This window comes from Lepidochelys olivacea (assembly GCF_965140295.1).
Source record: "Lepidochelys olivacea isolate rLepOli2 genome assembly, chromosome: 4".
Lineage (NCBI taxonomy): Eukaryota > Metazoa > Chordata > Testudines > Cheloniidae > Lepidochelys > Lepidochelys olivacea.
The window spans coordinates 33,909,241-33,926,526 of record NC_140414.1 but is presented as its reverse complement, the minus strand read 5'-3'; the positions used below and the strand labels follow the sequence as shown (position 1 = coordinate 33,926,526).

Genomic DNA, 17,286 nt, shown 5'->3' with positions numbered 1-17,286 from the left:
CTGATCCAAAGCCCATTGAAGTTAATGGGATTTTTTCTAAATAACTGCAATGGGCTTTACATCAGATTTTAAGTAAGACATAAGTAGTACTGTTACCCCTTCTGACTAGGGATGTAAATATTATTTAAATAGCTAACTGTTTAAACAATAAAAATTATATCATTTAACCGGTTAGCCGATTAAAGGGAGAGGGGCTGGAGCCGCTCCGGCCGGCACACCAGGCGTTAACAGTTAGGTTGGGTTAACAGTAAGACTAATACTTACCGGTTAATCATTTAACCATTTAATATTGTACATCGCTACTTCTGACCTGAGCATCTAGCCAAAAACTCAGGGTCTAATAGGTTGTTCCAGTTCAGAGGAAAAATTGGTGACATTGAGGCCTGATCTACATTAGGAACTTACATCGGCATAGCTACATCTCTCAGGGGTGTGAAAAATCCATGCCCCTGAAAGACGTAGCTAGACTGACCTGACCCCCGGGGTAGACAGTGCTAGGTCGACAGTAAAATTCGTCCGTTGTTCTAGCTACCACCTCTCAGGGAGGTGGATTACCTACGCCAATGCGAGAACCCCTCCCATCAGCGTAAGCACCGTCCACGCTGAAGTGCTACAGCAGCGCAGCTGCAGTGTTTTAGCTGTAGACATACCCTCAGGTATTTCTTTACGGCAGTTTTATTTACAAAGAATGTACCAAGTCCTGTGTCTCTGAATGCAGTACGAATCAAAGTAACAAGAAATAGTTTCTATTGCTCACAGACCCAAGCTTCTTTTCAGGCAGCACTCCTGACCCAAATAACCTCTCCCCAGGTTTCTTCCAGGGTCCCATGCCATGCTTTCCGCTGCACCTACAGTGACTTTTGTGGTCTTCCCCTGTGTGTGTATGTGTTTCTCTCTCCTCTGTGTTTCTGTGTGTTCTGCCTTTGCCCTTCACCCTGACCCAACACACGCACACACTTACCCAGACAATATGCAACAAAACACCTCTGCCCACTCAGCCCAAAACTCCTGGGCAGGATGAGAACCACTTTTGTCTTGTGTGGAGGGCCTTGTGATTAACTTATCCTTACAGTACTGGTAATAGAAGGGTGTGTTCATGCCCAATCTCAAGGAGCTTTTAACTCTGTTTTACCCAGCTCATACCTTGGCCATCCCTCTGTTCAGGGGGTGAATTTTGCCCATGCTGAATAAATTGTATCAAAAAAGATAAATGAAGATTATGTCCTCCCACTGATCCTCCATTGTGGAATATACATGTTCCCCAGAACAATCTGTTCTCACAGCAACTAAATACGAGTAGAGTATTTAGACCTGGGTTGCTGCCAGTAGTGAGGCAGCTCTTGGAACATGTGATCCCTGTGGGATTACAGCTGTATGTGGGGTTACCAGACAAACTGGTGGTTGATGTCAGAACAAGATGCCTGGCTGCCTCCCTCCTTGTTTCTCCCACTCACCTGATTATTCTGCACAGCTTGCTGAGTGTATTTATGGTTGAATGTCTCTGCAGATGAAGGATTACTGCAAGTCTGGCTTTCCTTTCGGTCTCTGATCAGAGGCTTTTATTAATATTGTTGTAATAATTTCATATTATTGCTTCGATGATAACAGAATCATTAGTGGAACCTGCTGCAACTACCATTCTGATTATCTCCTATAATAAGCCCCTACATGTTAAGAGAGTTTTGTTTGTTTGTTTTAAGACCTCAGGTCAAAATTCAGTGTACAAGGTTACAGAGCCTGGAGCAATTAAAATAAAAATGAAAACAAAAAGAAAACTTTGTTTAAAAATCTGTTTGCCTTTTAAGTTACGGGGATTCAGAAATGATCAGAGGTTTCGGAGACTTTGTGTAACTCTTGCACCATAATTTTAAAAAGCTTTTTTAAAATTATTTAAATGAAAGCTTGCAAGTCATTAGCTTCTATTATAGACTAGACTTCCATATTAATTTTAAAATATGTGATCCTGTGTGCAGAATGAGCGAGGTACAGGCAGTTCAGCCTTACCTCAAAAATTTCTAGGCTTTCCAGAATATAGCCTGAACCTTAAGGTGCAATTATGGCTCTTATCGGCTTGAGTCATGCTGGAGGGGGGAGGCAGCACACACCTCCAGAATGGTGGGGCCTGGAAACCCAGGCATTATGCCTTTGGAGAGAGGCAAGGTGCACTCCTTGTTATACGCCTGCTCAACGGGTGGGGCCAGTATTACCTGCAGCACAGCTATTTGGATGAAATACATACATGAAGCAGGGAAGGGCGAAGGCCCCAACCTGAAATCTCCCCCCCCCCCCCGATGCTGCTGCCTCCCCTTGTGTTTCTTAGCTCCCTGGGCCCCTGTAGGGGTATTTTGGGAGGGGAAAGGGCTCTAGCAAACTCAGGCAGGGGGAGCATAGTTTAATTCTGTAATGTTGTACAAATGTACTTTTTGGTATCAATATTATGTTTACAAAACTGGTTTTAGAATAAGACCTAAATCCTACCCCAAAAAAATGAAGGGGGGGGGGAAGTAGCTCATGTGCTTTTGGGTTACAGCGACTTGCAGTACACTTGCCCATTTAGCTAAGCGTGGCTCCAGGACGCAACCCTGCAGCGTGTGGAATACCTAAAGAAGTCACTGAGTTCTGAGCAGAGCTTGACAGTGGGATAAAATCCAGAAGGCCTTAGAATTTGGGTGCCTGAAGCTAGACATCTTAATTCATATTTAGACGCCTAAATGAGTGATCAGCTTTTCAGAGGTGCTGAGCACCTGCTGCTCTCTCTGAAGTCACTGGTTACTGCTGGTGTTCAACATGAAAATCAGGCCTTAGGGGGATGTCTACACTGCAATAAAACACCCGTGTCAGCTGACTTGGGCTTGCAGGGCTATAAAATGGCAGTGTTGACGTTGAAAAAACTGGGTTTGTTTAGTCTGGGTGTTTTATTGCAGTGTACACATACCCCAAGTGTGTGGACAGAGATTCTGGAGAAGGGCTCTCTCTGGGAAGACTGGGGGAAATACAGAGACTCTGTACATATTTAAAGCATACGCTCCCAAAGGCTGACATGGTCTAGATACAAAATTTGCACCAGTTTAAATGTATAGGTTTTTAAAAATGGTTTGTTAAATCCCTTGTGTGGACACTCTTCCATTGGTTTATAGCTGGCTCTTATAGACTTTGCATAAGTCAGAAAGGGAGTATTGTGTTGCCATCGGGTACCTGCTGTTTTTATCCAATAGGTAACGTCTTGCCTTTTGTTAGATTAAGGTATGAACACAAAATATAAATTATCCACTCGATCGTGACAACTTAAATTCTGTTTCATTGTTGTTCAATGACCTTCAGCTCTGCTGCTTCATGGGGTGCATCACGGGATCATTTTAGACTCACCTCAAGTGCAAATCTCGTTATTATACAAGTAACCCTGACCCTGTATCAAGCATATGAGAACTGAAATAAAGGCGAGAATAGACATTTAGTTGTACATTTAACGATCTCCGGATATTGTACTTTCTAAGCAGCAGGATAAATCCTCCCAATGGCAGAGAATGAAGCAATTGACCCTTGTAGCAGGGTGCTGGTGCAGAAGCACCTAATTAGCCCCTGCCCAGTCAGCTCCAATCCAGGGAAGCTGATTGGGGCTGATGGAAAAGGCCTGATGCTGGCCTGATTGGTAACACCTGCTGACCTGACAAGCCAAGGGCTATAAAGGCTCGGAGGGAGCCAGAAGGGGGTGTGTGGCAACGGAGACGTCAGTCAGGGAGGGAGGGAGCTAGCTAGCTAGCGGCCGCCTAGCTGAAGTCTGACCCTGCCTGTGAGGGAGGTAACCAACCCTGTAAAGCTTGTATATAGATGGACACTGGTGGTGGGACAACATTAAGTAAATAAAGACATAGGTGTTGCACAACCCTGAGGCCTCTCCGAGCCTTACTGGGGAGGACAAACAGGCCCCAGGAAGAGGGGCGGGCCATGAACCATGTTACAACCCTATTATTAATTTCTATCTGTAAAACTTGTATAAGATCAAACCATGTGACTGTCAGGTGTTTAGCTGTAGAGTTGACACAGACTTTATCAGGAATCCAGTTCCTCTGTTCTGACCAGATTGTACTCAGCATAGGAATGGGGTAGGGGCGGAAGTGGCTCTAAGCTATTTTTCCATTTCCCTGATCCTGGAAAAAGGGCCTGAGGCTATTTTGGCCACTGGTATGGCTTAGTGAGGCCTCAAGGCTGCTCTAAATTATGCTAGTAGTAACAACCCCTTAGGGGCTGGCTGGCAAAGGATTGCCAGAGTGTCAGGTGCTCCAGCTACACACTCTACACTAATGGGGCTGAGAGCAAGTAAGGTGTAAAGTTGGGGGCGGAAGGGCGGGCAGATAGGTGGGTGTTGAGGATCAAGCATGCTGTTTGTATTTGATCAATGCTCATTTGACTGCCTTCTTTTCAGATCTGACTACCAGTGTAATAACCTCAGAACACAGCAAGGGTCATCAAACCACATCTAATGTTGATGGGTCACCTCCAACTCCGGTAACAGGAACCAACGCAATAGTCATCAAGGCTGACACTATAAGTAAGTGATGAGTCCCTGCATCGTCAGTCACACCGTGTTCTGAAACAGCCATGCTCAGCGTGAAATGTCAATTACAGTTTGCATTACAGTTAGTATGGGTGAACTTCAAAAGATTCAGAGTTTTCCCCACTCAATGAAATTAAAGGCTGTAATTTATAAAATGAGCTGGAAAGACTAACTTCAGCCACATACAGTTGTTCTGTGGCATTCACTGCTACAGGAGGTCATTGAGTCAAATACTGTGACTAGAATTTAAAGTGAAAAACAACTATAATGTTTATGATCACTAACAACCCTACAAACTGGTTCACAGTCAAGCTGGAAGGGCATATCAAGTGGGGTCCAACAGGGATCAGTTGTGGGTCTGGTTCTGTTCAATATCTTCATCAATGATTTAGATAATGGTAGAGAGAGTACACCTATAAAGTTTGCAGATGATACCAAACTGGGAGGCATTGCATGTGCTTTGGAGGATAGGATTAAAATTCAAAACGATCTGGACAAACTGGAGAAATGGTTTCATGTAAATAGGATGAAATTCAATAAGGACAAAGTCAAAGTATTCCATTTAGGAAGGAACAATCAGCTGTACACACACATAATGGGAAATAATTGCCTAGGAAGGAGTACTGCAGAAAGGGATCTGGAGGTCATAATGGAGCACAACCTAAATATGAGTCAACAGTCTAACACTGTTGTGGGGGGGAGGGCAGGTAGGGGGAAGGGGAAAGCAAACATCATTCTGGGATGTGCAAGTATTAGCAGGAGTGTTGTAAGCAAGATATGGGAATTAATTCTTCTGCTCTACTCTGCCCTGATTAGGCCTCAACTGGAATATTGTGTCCAGGTCTGGGTGCCAGATTTCAGGAAAGATGTGGACAAATTGGAGAAAGTCCAGAGAAGAGCAACAAAAATGATTAAAGATCCAGAAAACTTGACCTATGAGGGAAGATTGAAAAAATTGGGTTTGTTTAGTCGGGAGAAGAGAAGACTGAGAGGTGACATGACAAGTTTTCAAGTACATACAAGGTTGTTACAAGGAGAAGAGTGGAAAAAATGTTCTCCTTAACCCCTGAGGATAGGACAAGAAGCAATGGGTTTAAATTGCAGCAAGGGAGGTTTAGGTTGGACATTAGGAAAAACTTCCGAACTGGCAGGATGCTTAAGCACTGGAACAAATTGCCTGGGGCGGTTCTGGAAGCTCCATCACTGCAGATGTTTAAGAGTAGGGGAGACAAATACCTGTCAGGGATGGTCTAGATAATACTTAGTCCTGCCTTGAGTGCAAGGGACTGGATTAGATGACCTCTTGAGATCCCTTCCAGTCCTACAATTCTATGATTCTGTGAAACTAAGATAATGCTATAACCAAAAGATGTGGTTCAGGGTATACAATGATCATCTGTGAGGTCATGAAGGCATTCATTTTCCACAACCTACAAATAGCATGGTACAACTGGCTGGTGTGGAGGTTTCATCTTTGAATCGTTAGGTACTGGCCATGGCTGAAGGTTGATGACAGACGAGATCAGGGGTGGGCAAACTACGGCCCGCGGGCCGGATCCAGCGCCTCAGGGCTTTGGATCCGGCCCGCGGGATTGCCCCCCTTGGTGCCGCAGGCCCTGCGCTGGCACCATGTCCATGGGGCCCGGGGGGAGGGGGCAAAGGCAGAGGGCTCCGTGCGTTGCCCTTGCCTCCAGGCACTGCCCTCCCCTCCCCCCCACAGCTCCCATTGGCCGGGAACGGGGAACCTCAGCCAATGGGAGCTTTGAGAGAGGTACCTGGAGGCATGGAAAGGGCAGCGCGCGGAGCCCTGTGTACCCCCCTCCCCCAGGGGCCGCGGTTCCGGCCGCTTCCCAGACCGGCATGGCGTGGGGCCAGGCCATGTGGCTGCCCTCCAAAACTGAAGAAGTAAACTACAGGTTATTGAGGCTATTTAGGTAGAGGACCTTTGAGAATACAATGGAGAGAGGTTAGTTATTGGTTTCTTTCACCATTTGTCAATCTTCTAACGATCTCTGAATTGATTGAGTCAGGTATTTTCAAACCAAACTGGGGTCAGTTGTGCCAAAAAAAGTGTTTTGCTCACCACCCAACAAGGATTTAGTGCCACCAATGTTGTACTTCACTTTTCAATGATGAATTTGGAAGTCTTCCCAGATTATTTATACAGAGCATCTGCCCCTCTAATTTACAGCCCCAAAGGATGAGGTTGACTAGGAACAGACAGAACAACTACAGTATCTGTTACTCCTGCCTTTCTTCCCATCTCTCTTTCTGTAAAACCACTGTGCATGACCCCACCTCCAAACACCTGTCTGTTGGCTGAATATTTAGAGAATACAAACTAAAAACATCTACTGTGTTGGCCACCTGAACATGTGGGTTTATATACCACAGCTGAGCCACCTCCAGAACAAACAGGCCAGTTGTTTAACTGGATACTTGAGATGGAAGAAAAAAGAGAGAGGGTAGGAATCTCTTCACTATTCTCTGTTTTCTTTTTTCTATTTTGGCAGAATGTAGATCTCATCTGGAAAAGATGCTTCATACTTGTGCAGCTTTAATAATGGTCATGAGTTAGGTGATTTTTGTAATCCCTGGATAAGGTGGGCTGCTAAAGTGGGGAATATCCCTTTAAATAGTTTGAGTGTCCTCTAATGGCCTTCACTGGCTGTGTTTGCAGTGACCAGAGATCTGTCAGAACAGCAGTGTGCATTATTCATAGATTCCAAAGCCAGAAGGGACCATTGTGACTATCTAGTCTGACCTCCCACATAGTACAGACCAAAGAACTTCCCCCAAAATAATTCCAAGAGCGTGTCTTTTAGAAAAACATCTGATCTTGATTTAAAAATTGCCAGTGAAGGAGAATCCACTACGACCCTTGATAAGTTATTCCAATGGTTGGTTACGCTAATTTTTTAAAAAAATTAATCTTACCTCCAGTCTGAATTTGTCTAGCTTCAACTTCCAGCCATTAGATCATGTTATACCTTTCTCTGCTAGACTGAAGAGCTGTTAAATATTTGTTTCCCATGTAAATACTTATAGACTGTAATCAAGTCATCCCTTAACTGTCCCTGTGTTAAGCTAAATAGATAGAGCCTGGTGCCCCAGGCAGCATGGAGGAGGAAACTGAAGCATTCAGCAGAGGTCTTTGTGATGGATCTCAAGGCTCCAACCCTTCTGCTGAACCCTGTGTGTGTCAATATGAGGCCACATGATGGGATTTCTCTTTTTTTCAATTAGCTTTTTTAAAAACCTAGGAAATTACACAAAAAACTGCATAAGTACAAGGAGGCCAAAATAAGGTTGCATTTCCTGACTCCTGTGTGCTTGACTTTGCAACGTTAGTAATGTTCTTTAAAAGTAGGGTTTGTGGGAGAAGTAATATGTAGGTTGCTCTGTATGTTTATTTTGATCCCACTCTTCCCATATGATTATTACATTTGTGGTGTAGATACAAACACACAACAGCAGTCATTCTATTTTTTAGGGAGCATATTCTGGCTAATAATACTAATGTTTATAACCAATAGCACTTATGTAGTGTTTCAGACATTCAGTAAATAAATTTCATACTTGTATGATAAGTAATATCTTCATTTTTTAGAGGGGCAGTGTAAGAACCAGAGGATGAGTGAACTCTTCAGGATTACACTTGGAATAATTGACCGTTATGCAGAGGGCCGGCACAGGGTATAGCATAGAAAGCACAGCACGGGCAAAAGTGACTTTACACACCTCCAGGATTCTGGTCTGCTCTGGGGCTGATTTAGCCCCTGGTATCATTTAGAGTAGCCAGAGGACTGCTCTGAATTATGGCAGCTTTCCCTCAAGCAGCATGTGGGCTGCTTCACCATCCAGAAGAGTTGGAGTGCAGAGCATGCGCCAGTCTCTCTTGCAGAGTTGTAGTCTACCTCTCCTTACAGATTCCCCCAGGATAAAATCAGAGAACTGCAGTCCCCAATATCACCCTGCAAGGAAAGAGCCTTAAAAAAATAGATGGGCCTTTCACTAAACACAATATTGGCTGGTTCTGTCAGACAATCGGAGGAAGAGAATTCCAGAACTGAGAGCTCACCAGAGCCCTGCCTTTGAACTCCAAACAATCCTAGTTTGAGGCTGTTAGCAAAAACATCCTAGCTCCTCTCAGCTGCCAGGGTAGCACATGAGGAAAGAGGCAGTTTCTAAGGGAGCCAGGCCCAACTCATGTAGGACTTTCATGGTCAAAATTAACACCTTGAATTGCACCCAGGTCAAACTGGAAGCTTCTAAAAGCTTTGGAGAACAGCTGCTATCTGGTTATTATTTTTCATACAAATAATTTATCAAGCCTCATATCCTGCACCAGCTGTAGCTTCTGAATATTCATTAAAGGTAGCCCCCTTTCAATAAGCCAGTTTGGAGACCACCAAGACAAGGATGATGACAATGAGGTGCACACCAGAGAGAAACAGTCACAGTCAGTTAGTCCCTGGTTTGGGGAAGCCTGTGTCACACTAGAAGGTCAGCATTCCACTGCCAGTATATAAAAGGGGAGAGTTTCAAAGAGGGGTTTGGTGCCCAACTCCCATTGACTTGCACAATGCACATGTGAGAGGGTTTAGCACTGTGTCATAAAGAGCACTGTTGGGTGTGATGACAATCTGTGGCTCCAAATCTGAAATATTCATTAGCCTTCTTAATTTCCAAAGATGTTATAGTCTAGACATGGCACAGCAGCCTTCTAACAAGAACAGGAATTACTGTACCGCACAATTACTGAAGTAAATGTTGCATCTGACAGTAAGCATTATGCATGATGCATTGTAAGGTCCATTTCTTCTTCATTAGTGATGCACGTTACTCCTGCTGCTCTGCAGACTACTAGCCAAAATCACTAAGATAATTAATGAATATTCATTTTTAAAAGGGTTTATGACACTTGAGGGTCTGGAGTAACTCTTTACCTGTCACAATGAGGCACTTCAGTTTGTTTTAGGAAGACACTTAAGGTGTTTGCCAGTTAAATGCCAGCTATCTATTGAAAGGCACTTACTCAAGTTGTAGTCTCAGAACTTTTTAGGAATATATTAGTTGCAGCAAATAGGCCCTTGGCTACAGCCAAGCGGCACATAGCACCAGTGGCTTTACGCTTCTCTGATCCGGCTGATGCTGTGCAAGGTCACTTTCGCCCCCACCCAGTCCCGTAAAAGTAGGAGATCAGTTGGCAGTTATGGAGGGGATTGGGCAAGGAAGAATAAGGGTTACAGCAATATGGTCACATGAGATGGTCAGAGGTGGACAGGAGCTCTTAGATCACTGAGAACATAATGATTAAACTTTTACTGCTCTTGCTCTTAGGCTAAGATTAAGCAATTAGAACTGTTTTCTTTCTTAAAAAAACAAACAAACCTGCATTGTACACAGTGCCTAACATTATCTTCTAAAAACAAGTCTGAGGGCTAAAATCTTCTGAGGAACAGAGCAGACTGAAAGCCCACAGCAGCTCCATACCATGCAGGAGAGATCTCTATCTGTTCATAACATGGCTAGAAAGCGGAGTCACTGGGCCCAGGAGGGGCAAGTACTGCTGTTTCTCAAAGTTTCACTGCGCAGATTGTAGGTAGCAGAAACATAGAGGAAGAAGTGGGGGACAAAAGGTGAAGGTAGGGGCTATTTGTTTTCTATTTAGATACTGTGTTTTTACAAATGTACGTGCTTTTATTTTTTGCTCCCCCTTTTTTCTACCACTCCAGTGTATTCTGTTGTAATACAGACTTAACCTGAAAGACAGTGTGTATGTAACCGGATAATTCTACAATAAGTAACCTCCACGTATTCTGAACAACTTGGTGCTAGGGATCTAAACTCTCTTAAAACAAGAGGTTGAAATTCACACCCTGTACTATGAGCGAACCCAAAGCCGATGTACTACTTAAATCCTCAAAATAGGCCTGGTTCTGGCATTCTGCATAGGGTGAATTTTGTCCTTAGAGAAATCATACCTACCCCCATGTATCTTCTGGGCCACACATGCATTCTTTGTCGAATGTATTGGTCTGACCAGAGCTCCTTCTGCTGAGCCTGGAAAGAAGATAGAAGCTATCATGTTGAACAGAATCGAAGAGAATCACAAAGTAACCAGAGCCTTACATCTCAGCACTGCTTTGTGTTACTGCAGTGATGCACGGTGGCATGGACCCATGATGCTGCAAAAATAGCAATGCAATACCCGGAGACCCTACCCCAATTACTTTGTAGCTCACTCGCATGCCATTCACTGAATAAGTGGCTATCTCGCTCCTCATAAATAAGTCCTACTGATTTAGTATTTTTCCAGCTGTATCTTTCTAACCATCATGCAAAAAAGCTTTACCTCCCTTAGTGAAAAATGTTCACTGCAGCTGGGATGGGCATTAAATTTAAAGCCTGTTCCCCCATCATATAACAGCATATAGCAAAACTTTTTCAAACAAAGTTTCAAATTCTTTAAAGTAACACTAGCTTTTGGGGTTTCATAGTTTCTAAGGCATGCAAGCAGTTTCCTCCAAGTATCCGTTCAGTACAGTGCTGCTAATCTTAAAGCAACTGCTAACCATAGTTTTCTTCTTGTCTTTTTTTATAGGCCCACACAAGAAATCAACATCAACACCAAGTAAGACTGAGAAAAGGACCTAGTCCTTACACATTCATTAAAGGGAATTGAATGCAGGGAAGGGAGAACAGAATGAAAAAGGAAGCATACATATAAAGGACACCAGGAAGCTCCAGGGAGAGAGAATGAGTTCAAAGTATAGCACTGAAATGGACAGGAGACACATATTTGTTGCTGCAAGAAGTGGTTTCCCCTGATAATTCAACTGAACATAATATTACAGCAGGAGACACTGAAAACATACAGGGTACAGGCACAAAATTAAAGATATCTAACAAGGCTAAAGAGAGATTAGGTTGCAGCAGAAAATTGATACAAGAATAAAATATTTGCCAAGATATTCTAAGATGATTATTATAGTCATTGTTAATTCTTTTATCATGTTTCTTTTAATTAGCAAGTACTGGCAGATCTCAGGGGACAACGGTTTTCTGTGCCAGTCCCTCAGCTGGTATTGACCTTTCGAACGCTCTTTGGAGTTATCAGAGAGCAGGCTCTTCAGTACTGTGTTCTTTTGTCTCTTCCAGTTCTTTCTAGCACTTCCCCTCCTGCAACCAGGAGGACTAACCCTCTCCCCATACTCCAAGACTTGCATAGATCATTTTCTATGTGTTTAAACATCTTCCAAATTCACATTCAGGATGGGGAGTACAGGTGGGTGGGCCTGGTGTGGGGGAGAATTTCAACTAATGAAACTGATAATTGAGCACAAGTTTGTATTCCTTGACCCATTTTATCCTCTTAATAGAGATTCCTTTTAACTGTTGCAGTTCTCACTGAGAGTCTCATATATATATAAAATGCCATGTGATTTAGTCTACTGGTTCCTGTAAATAGTTTATTCTTCAGTCAGTCTGTCACATAAGTGGGTGTTTCTATGCATCATTTAATGAAGTGAGCTAGAAAAAAATACAAGAATGAATTAAAACCCTTAGCTTCTCACCTGAGAACACACGTGCTGGGTTCTGGGGACTACGTTCACTGTGACAAGCCTTTCTGTTTAATTAGTTTCTGTTACTGGATTTAAACAGTATCCACGATCAGTTGAATTTGTGCTTTCTGTTTGCTTGCCTAATTCTTGCTATAGCAAGTACAGGTAATGTAATGAATGTTTTGATAATATTCCTCTGAGAAATCTGAAGAGATAGCACTGAATTATGAAAGTTATTAGAATTATCTCAGGCTCTTTATGATGGCTTATGAATTCCATTCTTGTATTTTCACTTCCCAGCAGACAGACACCCTGGGAGAGGTAACTTGTACTTTGCAGAGATAAGGGCCTTAGACAATGATTGTCTATATTATATTATAGCACTTAAAGGTGCCAGCCAAGATCAGGGCCCCATTGTGCTAGGCGCTGTACCAATACATAGTAAGCAATAATCCCTGCCACAAAGATCTTAAAATCCTAGACAAGACAGAAATAGGATGGGAATGGAAACAGAGAGAGGAAGTGACTTTCCCAAGGTCACACAACCAGTCAGTACCAGAGCTGGGAATAGAATCCAGATATCATAACTCCCAGTCTAGTTGCTGCCAACCAGACATGTAGCATGTTAAACATTCTCATGAACATCTGTTGTTTCTAGTTATCTGGAAAATGCAACAAACCTGTAGAGAAGCAATCCTGCCCCTTCAGCTGTAGGCAAGCTACTGTTTTATAATTGAGCAGATCAGTATGTTCTGAACACAGGGTTATGGGCAACCTAAAAAGAATAGATTAAAAACTGAAGCTTCCCTCAGGACTGGCTTTGAGTTTGAAATTAGTACAGCAGGGGACAGCCCATGCTCTAAGGTTTAGCTGGGTCTGACACTCAGTTTGTTACTACAATTCTATGCTATCCCTACATATTTACAGTACCAATATAAGAAAATGATAGTCTAGAGTTTAAGGCACTGGACTGGGCCTCAGGCCCGTTGAGTTAAGTTTCTGGCTCTGCCACAGATTTCCTCTGACCCTTGGGAAAGTGACTTAATCTCTATGAGTGCCTCAATTTCCATCTGTAAAATGGGGCTTTCCTTTTTCTCACTCTATTTAGATTATAAGCACTTTGGGATAAGGACTATCTATTACTCTGTGTGTGTGTGTCTGTGTCTGCATGGGCAGTATAATGGGACTCCATCTTGAATGGGGCCTCGAGGGGCTACCATAACATAACTAAAAAAGTAATAACTATACTGTGTGCTGTACATAACACTACTATATACTCTGTCTGTGGCACATAATAGGCTAGTCTCCTGTGGGCTGTGTAATACTTTGGTCTACCTTTGGTTGTTGGGTTTAGTGTGAGGGAGGTGTTGGTGGCCTGTGATATACAGGAGGTCAGGTGAGTCGATCTATTGGTCCTTTCTGGCCTTCAGCTCTATGACTCTACGTGCTATTAGTTCTACTGAATCCACCTTTCTCTTTTTTTACTCCATTGTAGGAGAGCTATTTCTTATAGTGTATCTGTATGTAAATCCTATGTAAATGCTATGCTTTACCACTGTTTTATTATTGTTAGGCACCTAACGCTTTGTTTACGCAGGCCATTTGCCTAGGTTGTGTGCTCAGTTGCAGTAATTGCACATGCAGTTCTAGGTGCACAATACCACGTCTTGTGTGACTCAGAACTCCTTTTTTTTTAAAAAATGTTGTCATGTGTGCAGTGAAATGGAAGCACAGCAGTTTGCTTTTTCTTTCAGATTCAATGATTTTGTTTTTCTGTAATCTTTCTGCAGTGAGGTAATAAACTACTTGGGTAATTGATACCTGACTCAGATTCAGATTAGTGCCCAAAGGTAGAAAACAGTGCTTAGAACACAGATCCTGGAAAATCCCTAGAGAACTCCTCGTGCTGATTAAACTAACCAACCGTTTCTGTCTATAAACACAGCAGAGAGAGCATTCATCTCCCACTAAAACACTTGACTCTCAAGAAAGTGGTTAAAGTTCAGAAGTTTCAGCCTGTCAGTGGTGGTGTTGGTTTCTGCCTGTGGATTCTTTTAGTCAGACTTACAGTGCATGTCCCTGATTCCTGATGAGTCTTTTCTCCTAGCCCACAGCAAATTCCCCTCAGCTAGACTCCTTCCCATTGCAGAGCCCAGGTTACCAAAGCAATTTCTCAGCCCAAATGATACCTTCTCTGTTCTTTAGAACACATATGTCAGTAGGGAGGAAGGGAAGGAGCCACGCTCCTATTCCAGGACGAATTGCATAAAATTAAATAGGGGGGTGCTATCACAAAACAAGGTTTAAATTAACATGAGAGATAATTACTTTCTTTGTCAATAGGTCAAGGCAGATCTGGTAGCAATGACAAACAAGCGGATACTGACCAATATTCCAGTGAGTACATATGTTTCTTCATTCTCCGTCTTTAGAATTTGCTGGTAGAAACTGTTTGATTTTAGGTGAGTGATCAGCAATGAAACTAGCAGCCTTATCTCAGTCCTTCCTGGATCATGGACCCATTACTAAACCAGTTGAACTGTCTCTGTTATAAGGCTTTACTCACAGAGAAGCAGGGCTTACCGAGCACTGAGCTAACACTACTCTCAACTCAGAGCAGTGCAATTTTCCCAGGGACTGAGGGCCATGGGACATGAGTGAAAAACCTCAACTCAGTTGTTCGTACTGAGTGATGACGTGGGGAAATGCATAACTAAATTGTTCACCTTTCACAAACCTTTCATTTAGCACTGAGAGAGCCAGTCAAGGCACAGGGTAAATGTGTGTAGTCCTAGGCTGTATTCTCCAAACTTCTTCAGGCAATTGGTATGAGGGTGCAACTCCCTTTCTTGTATATGATAAAACACATGTACCTCTTGTAGGGAAGTGCTATTGCAGGTCTGGTTTCTAATCTCCTTTCTAATATTTACTCAGCTATATCCAAATTCGGTTTTCTCTAAGATCTAAACTTCGCTCCAGTACAGATATAACTATATTTTAAATCACCTCAAGAAACATTTTGGAAAGGATCAACTCCATCCTTGGTGGAGCCATAAAGATGCTACATCCCCATTTTATCCCCCTACCATAGAGGCCCTTCCAAGTGGCCACCATCTTTTTTTTATCTAGATCAGCTCTTTCTTTGGATCCAAGCAGTATCCCTGCTAGTGCTTCGCCTGTCAGAAAGACTGCTACTGAATAATGCAAAGTATCCCCCCACTTCCCCAGAGTCTGAACCTATTGCTTCCTCATCACTGTTAGCCTGGAGAGAGCTGGCGGTGTTCTGGGAACTAAAGCCAGGTTTCCCAGAATCCAGACAATGCCACTGTTTAATCAGTGAGAGAGGTTGCTGTTGAATTGATGCAGGGCTCTATCAGCTTGAGGAGTGCTAGTGTATGTCTGGGAATCTCCCATGTTGCAGGGCAGAGAACCCTCCTTTAGGCCACCAGGCTAGCCTGTTAAACTTGAACCTGAAGGATGGAGCCATGAAAAATTATAAGCAGAGAGAAACTGGGCCTGGCATATACATTTTCCAGAAAGTGTCTCTATTACATAAATCTGTCCTTTTACACATTCTTACTACTTGGCTGGGAAACACCTGTCAGGAAACAACAGATGGTAGGAAATAATAAAAGGAGACAAACTGCCTCCTTTTAAAAAGGGGGCTTTTTTTTTTTTTGGTATCCTGGTCAGAGGTATTGTGCAGAATGTTGCTAGATTGTGTAACTCCTACACGCCTTTCTGTGATTACCATATTGAAAGAGAAATCATCACTTTTGTTACTGAATTTCAAATCTGCCTTGTTTTACAGTACATGGTTTTTGGTTTTTTTTAATTGTTCCTGGAACATGGGTGCTGAAAATTTACATTGGGCTATTAACTCTCAAGGGGAACATTTTGTACTTGTCTCATGATTAGAGTATTCCCATGTGGGGAGAAATTATAACCCTAATGGTCCAAAGACATGTGCATGCGAATACACTCTGTCTAGTTAGGAGTCTGATATTTAAGACACAGACTCCAGAATGATGAGGGATGGTGGAAGAAGCTACTAATAAATTGGTTAGTCTCTAAGGTGCCACAAGTACTCCTTTTCTTTTCTTTTTGCGAATACAGACTAACACGGCTGTTACTCTGAAATCTTCCTTTGTTGCCTCAAGTCCTGGTTTTCAAAAAGGCTGCAAGCCTGACACCTAGTGAATGCATGAGGAGTAACCAATGTAACAAGATTCAAGAGAAATCAATAGCTTCAGCTGTACTGTTGGAGGAGAGGCTAAGAGAAGAGATTAATTTGTTTGATATTTATATGTTTAAAGTTACGCAAGTGGAATGTGGTTGGTAAAATAATTTTCTCCACTTTTTGCAGGTATTATTTTGCCAGTTGTGATTGCCTTGATCGTAATAACCCTTTCTGTATTCATTCTGGTGGCTTTGTACAGAATGTGCCAGAGGACAGCCCCAGGTATTTGTTCAACATTTTTCTGCAGCCATGAAGTCTTCGATATATTATTAAAGGAACACTGCAAATGTTTGTATTAAAATCTGACCTATCATACAAATGTTGTATTCAGATAGATAACTGTGCTGATTTTAAAATATTTAGTCAAAAAAGGAATGAACACTTCTTTATTAAGATCACCATGGGGTATATGTAGGGGAGGAAACAACACCTGTTGTAGAACACACAAATCCAATATGTTTAATGCTACCTCTTCTTTAGCAGTTACCTAACAAACAGCTGGGCTGACACTGTCAATGAGTATAGTCTGCAGAGAAAAATTGCTTGGAAAAGCAAGGGGCAAAATAAGTTGCATCTGTTGTTAAAATCAGCTGTGTTCATTTTAGCTCTGTTGAAAACACAAGGGGAAAAAATCAATTTTTCCTTGTTTTGGAGAGACCCCGTGTTTATATTTTTCCTTGTCCACATAAAATCCAAGGGAAAACAGTATTTTCATCAATAAAGCAGTGATTTGGACAGAGCAGTTTGCCACCGTTTCCAATATTGCCCATAACATATTGAGGCTGACGGGGAAATAACGTTACTACATTAATTTTGCCAAATATATTGAACTTAGTGGGCTAGAGGCAAATGCAGTGCGGTACTAAGTAGGAGACACAAATGTGAATCCATAATGTGGTCTCTCTGCTTTCAAGCTGACAAGA

General features: G+C 42.6%; 1 protein-coding gene across 3 annotated transcripts in view; it reads left to right on the top strand.

The window, feature by feature from the left end:
- Positions 1 to 17,286, top strand: part of EMCN (endomucin) — an 89,560-nt gene that overhangs the window by 39,842 nt on the left and 32,432 nt on the right. For all 3 annotated transcript variants that reach the window (XR_014711205.1, XR_014711206.1, XM_084625343.1), the window contains exons 7-10: positions 4,424 to 4,549; positions 11,163 to 11,192; positions 14,467 to 14,520; positions 16,490 to 16,585. Coding sequence is in view for 1 of the 3 variants with exons in the window: in XM_084625343.1 (XP_084481469.1) it covers positions 4,424 to 4,549; positions 11,163 to 11,192; positions 14,467 to 14,520; positions 16,490 to 16,585 (306 nt within the window). In the remaining 2 variants the exon portion in view is untranslated. The remainder of the gene's footprint in view (positions 1 to 4,423; positions 4,550 to 11,162; positions 11,193 to 14,466; positions 14,521 to 16,489; positions 16,586 to 17,286) is intronic.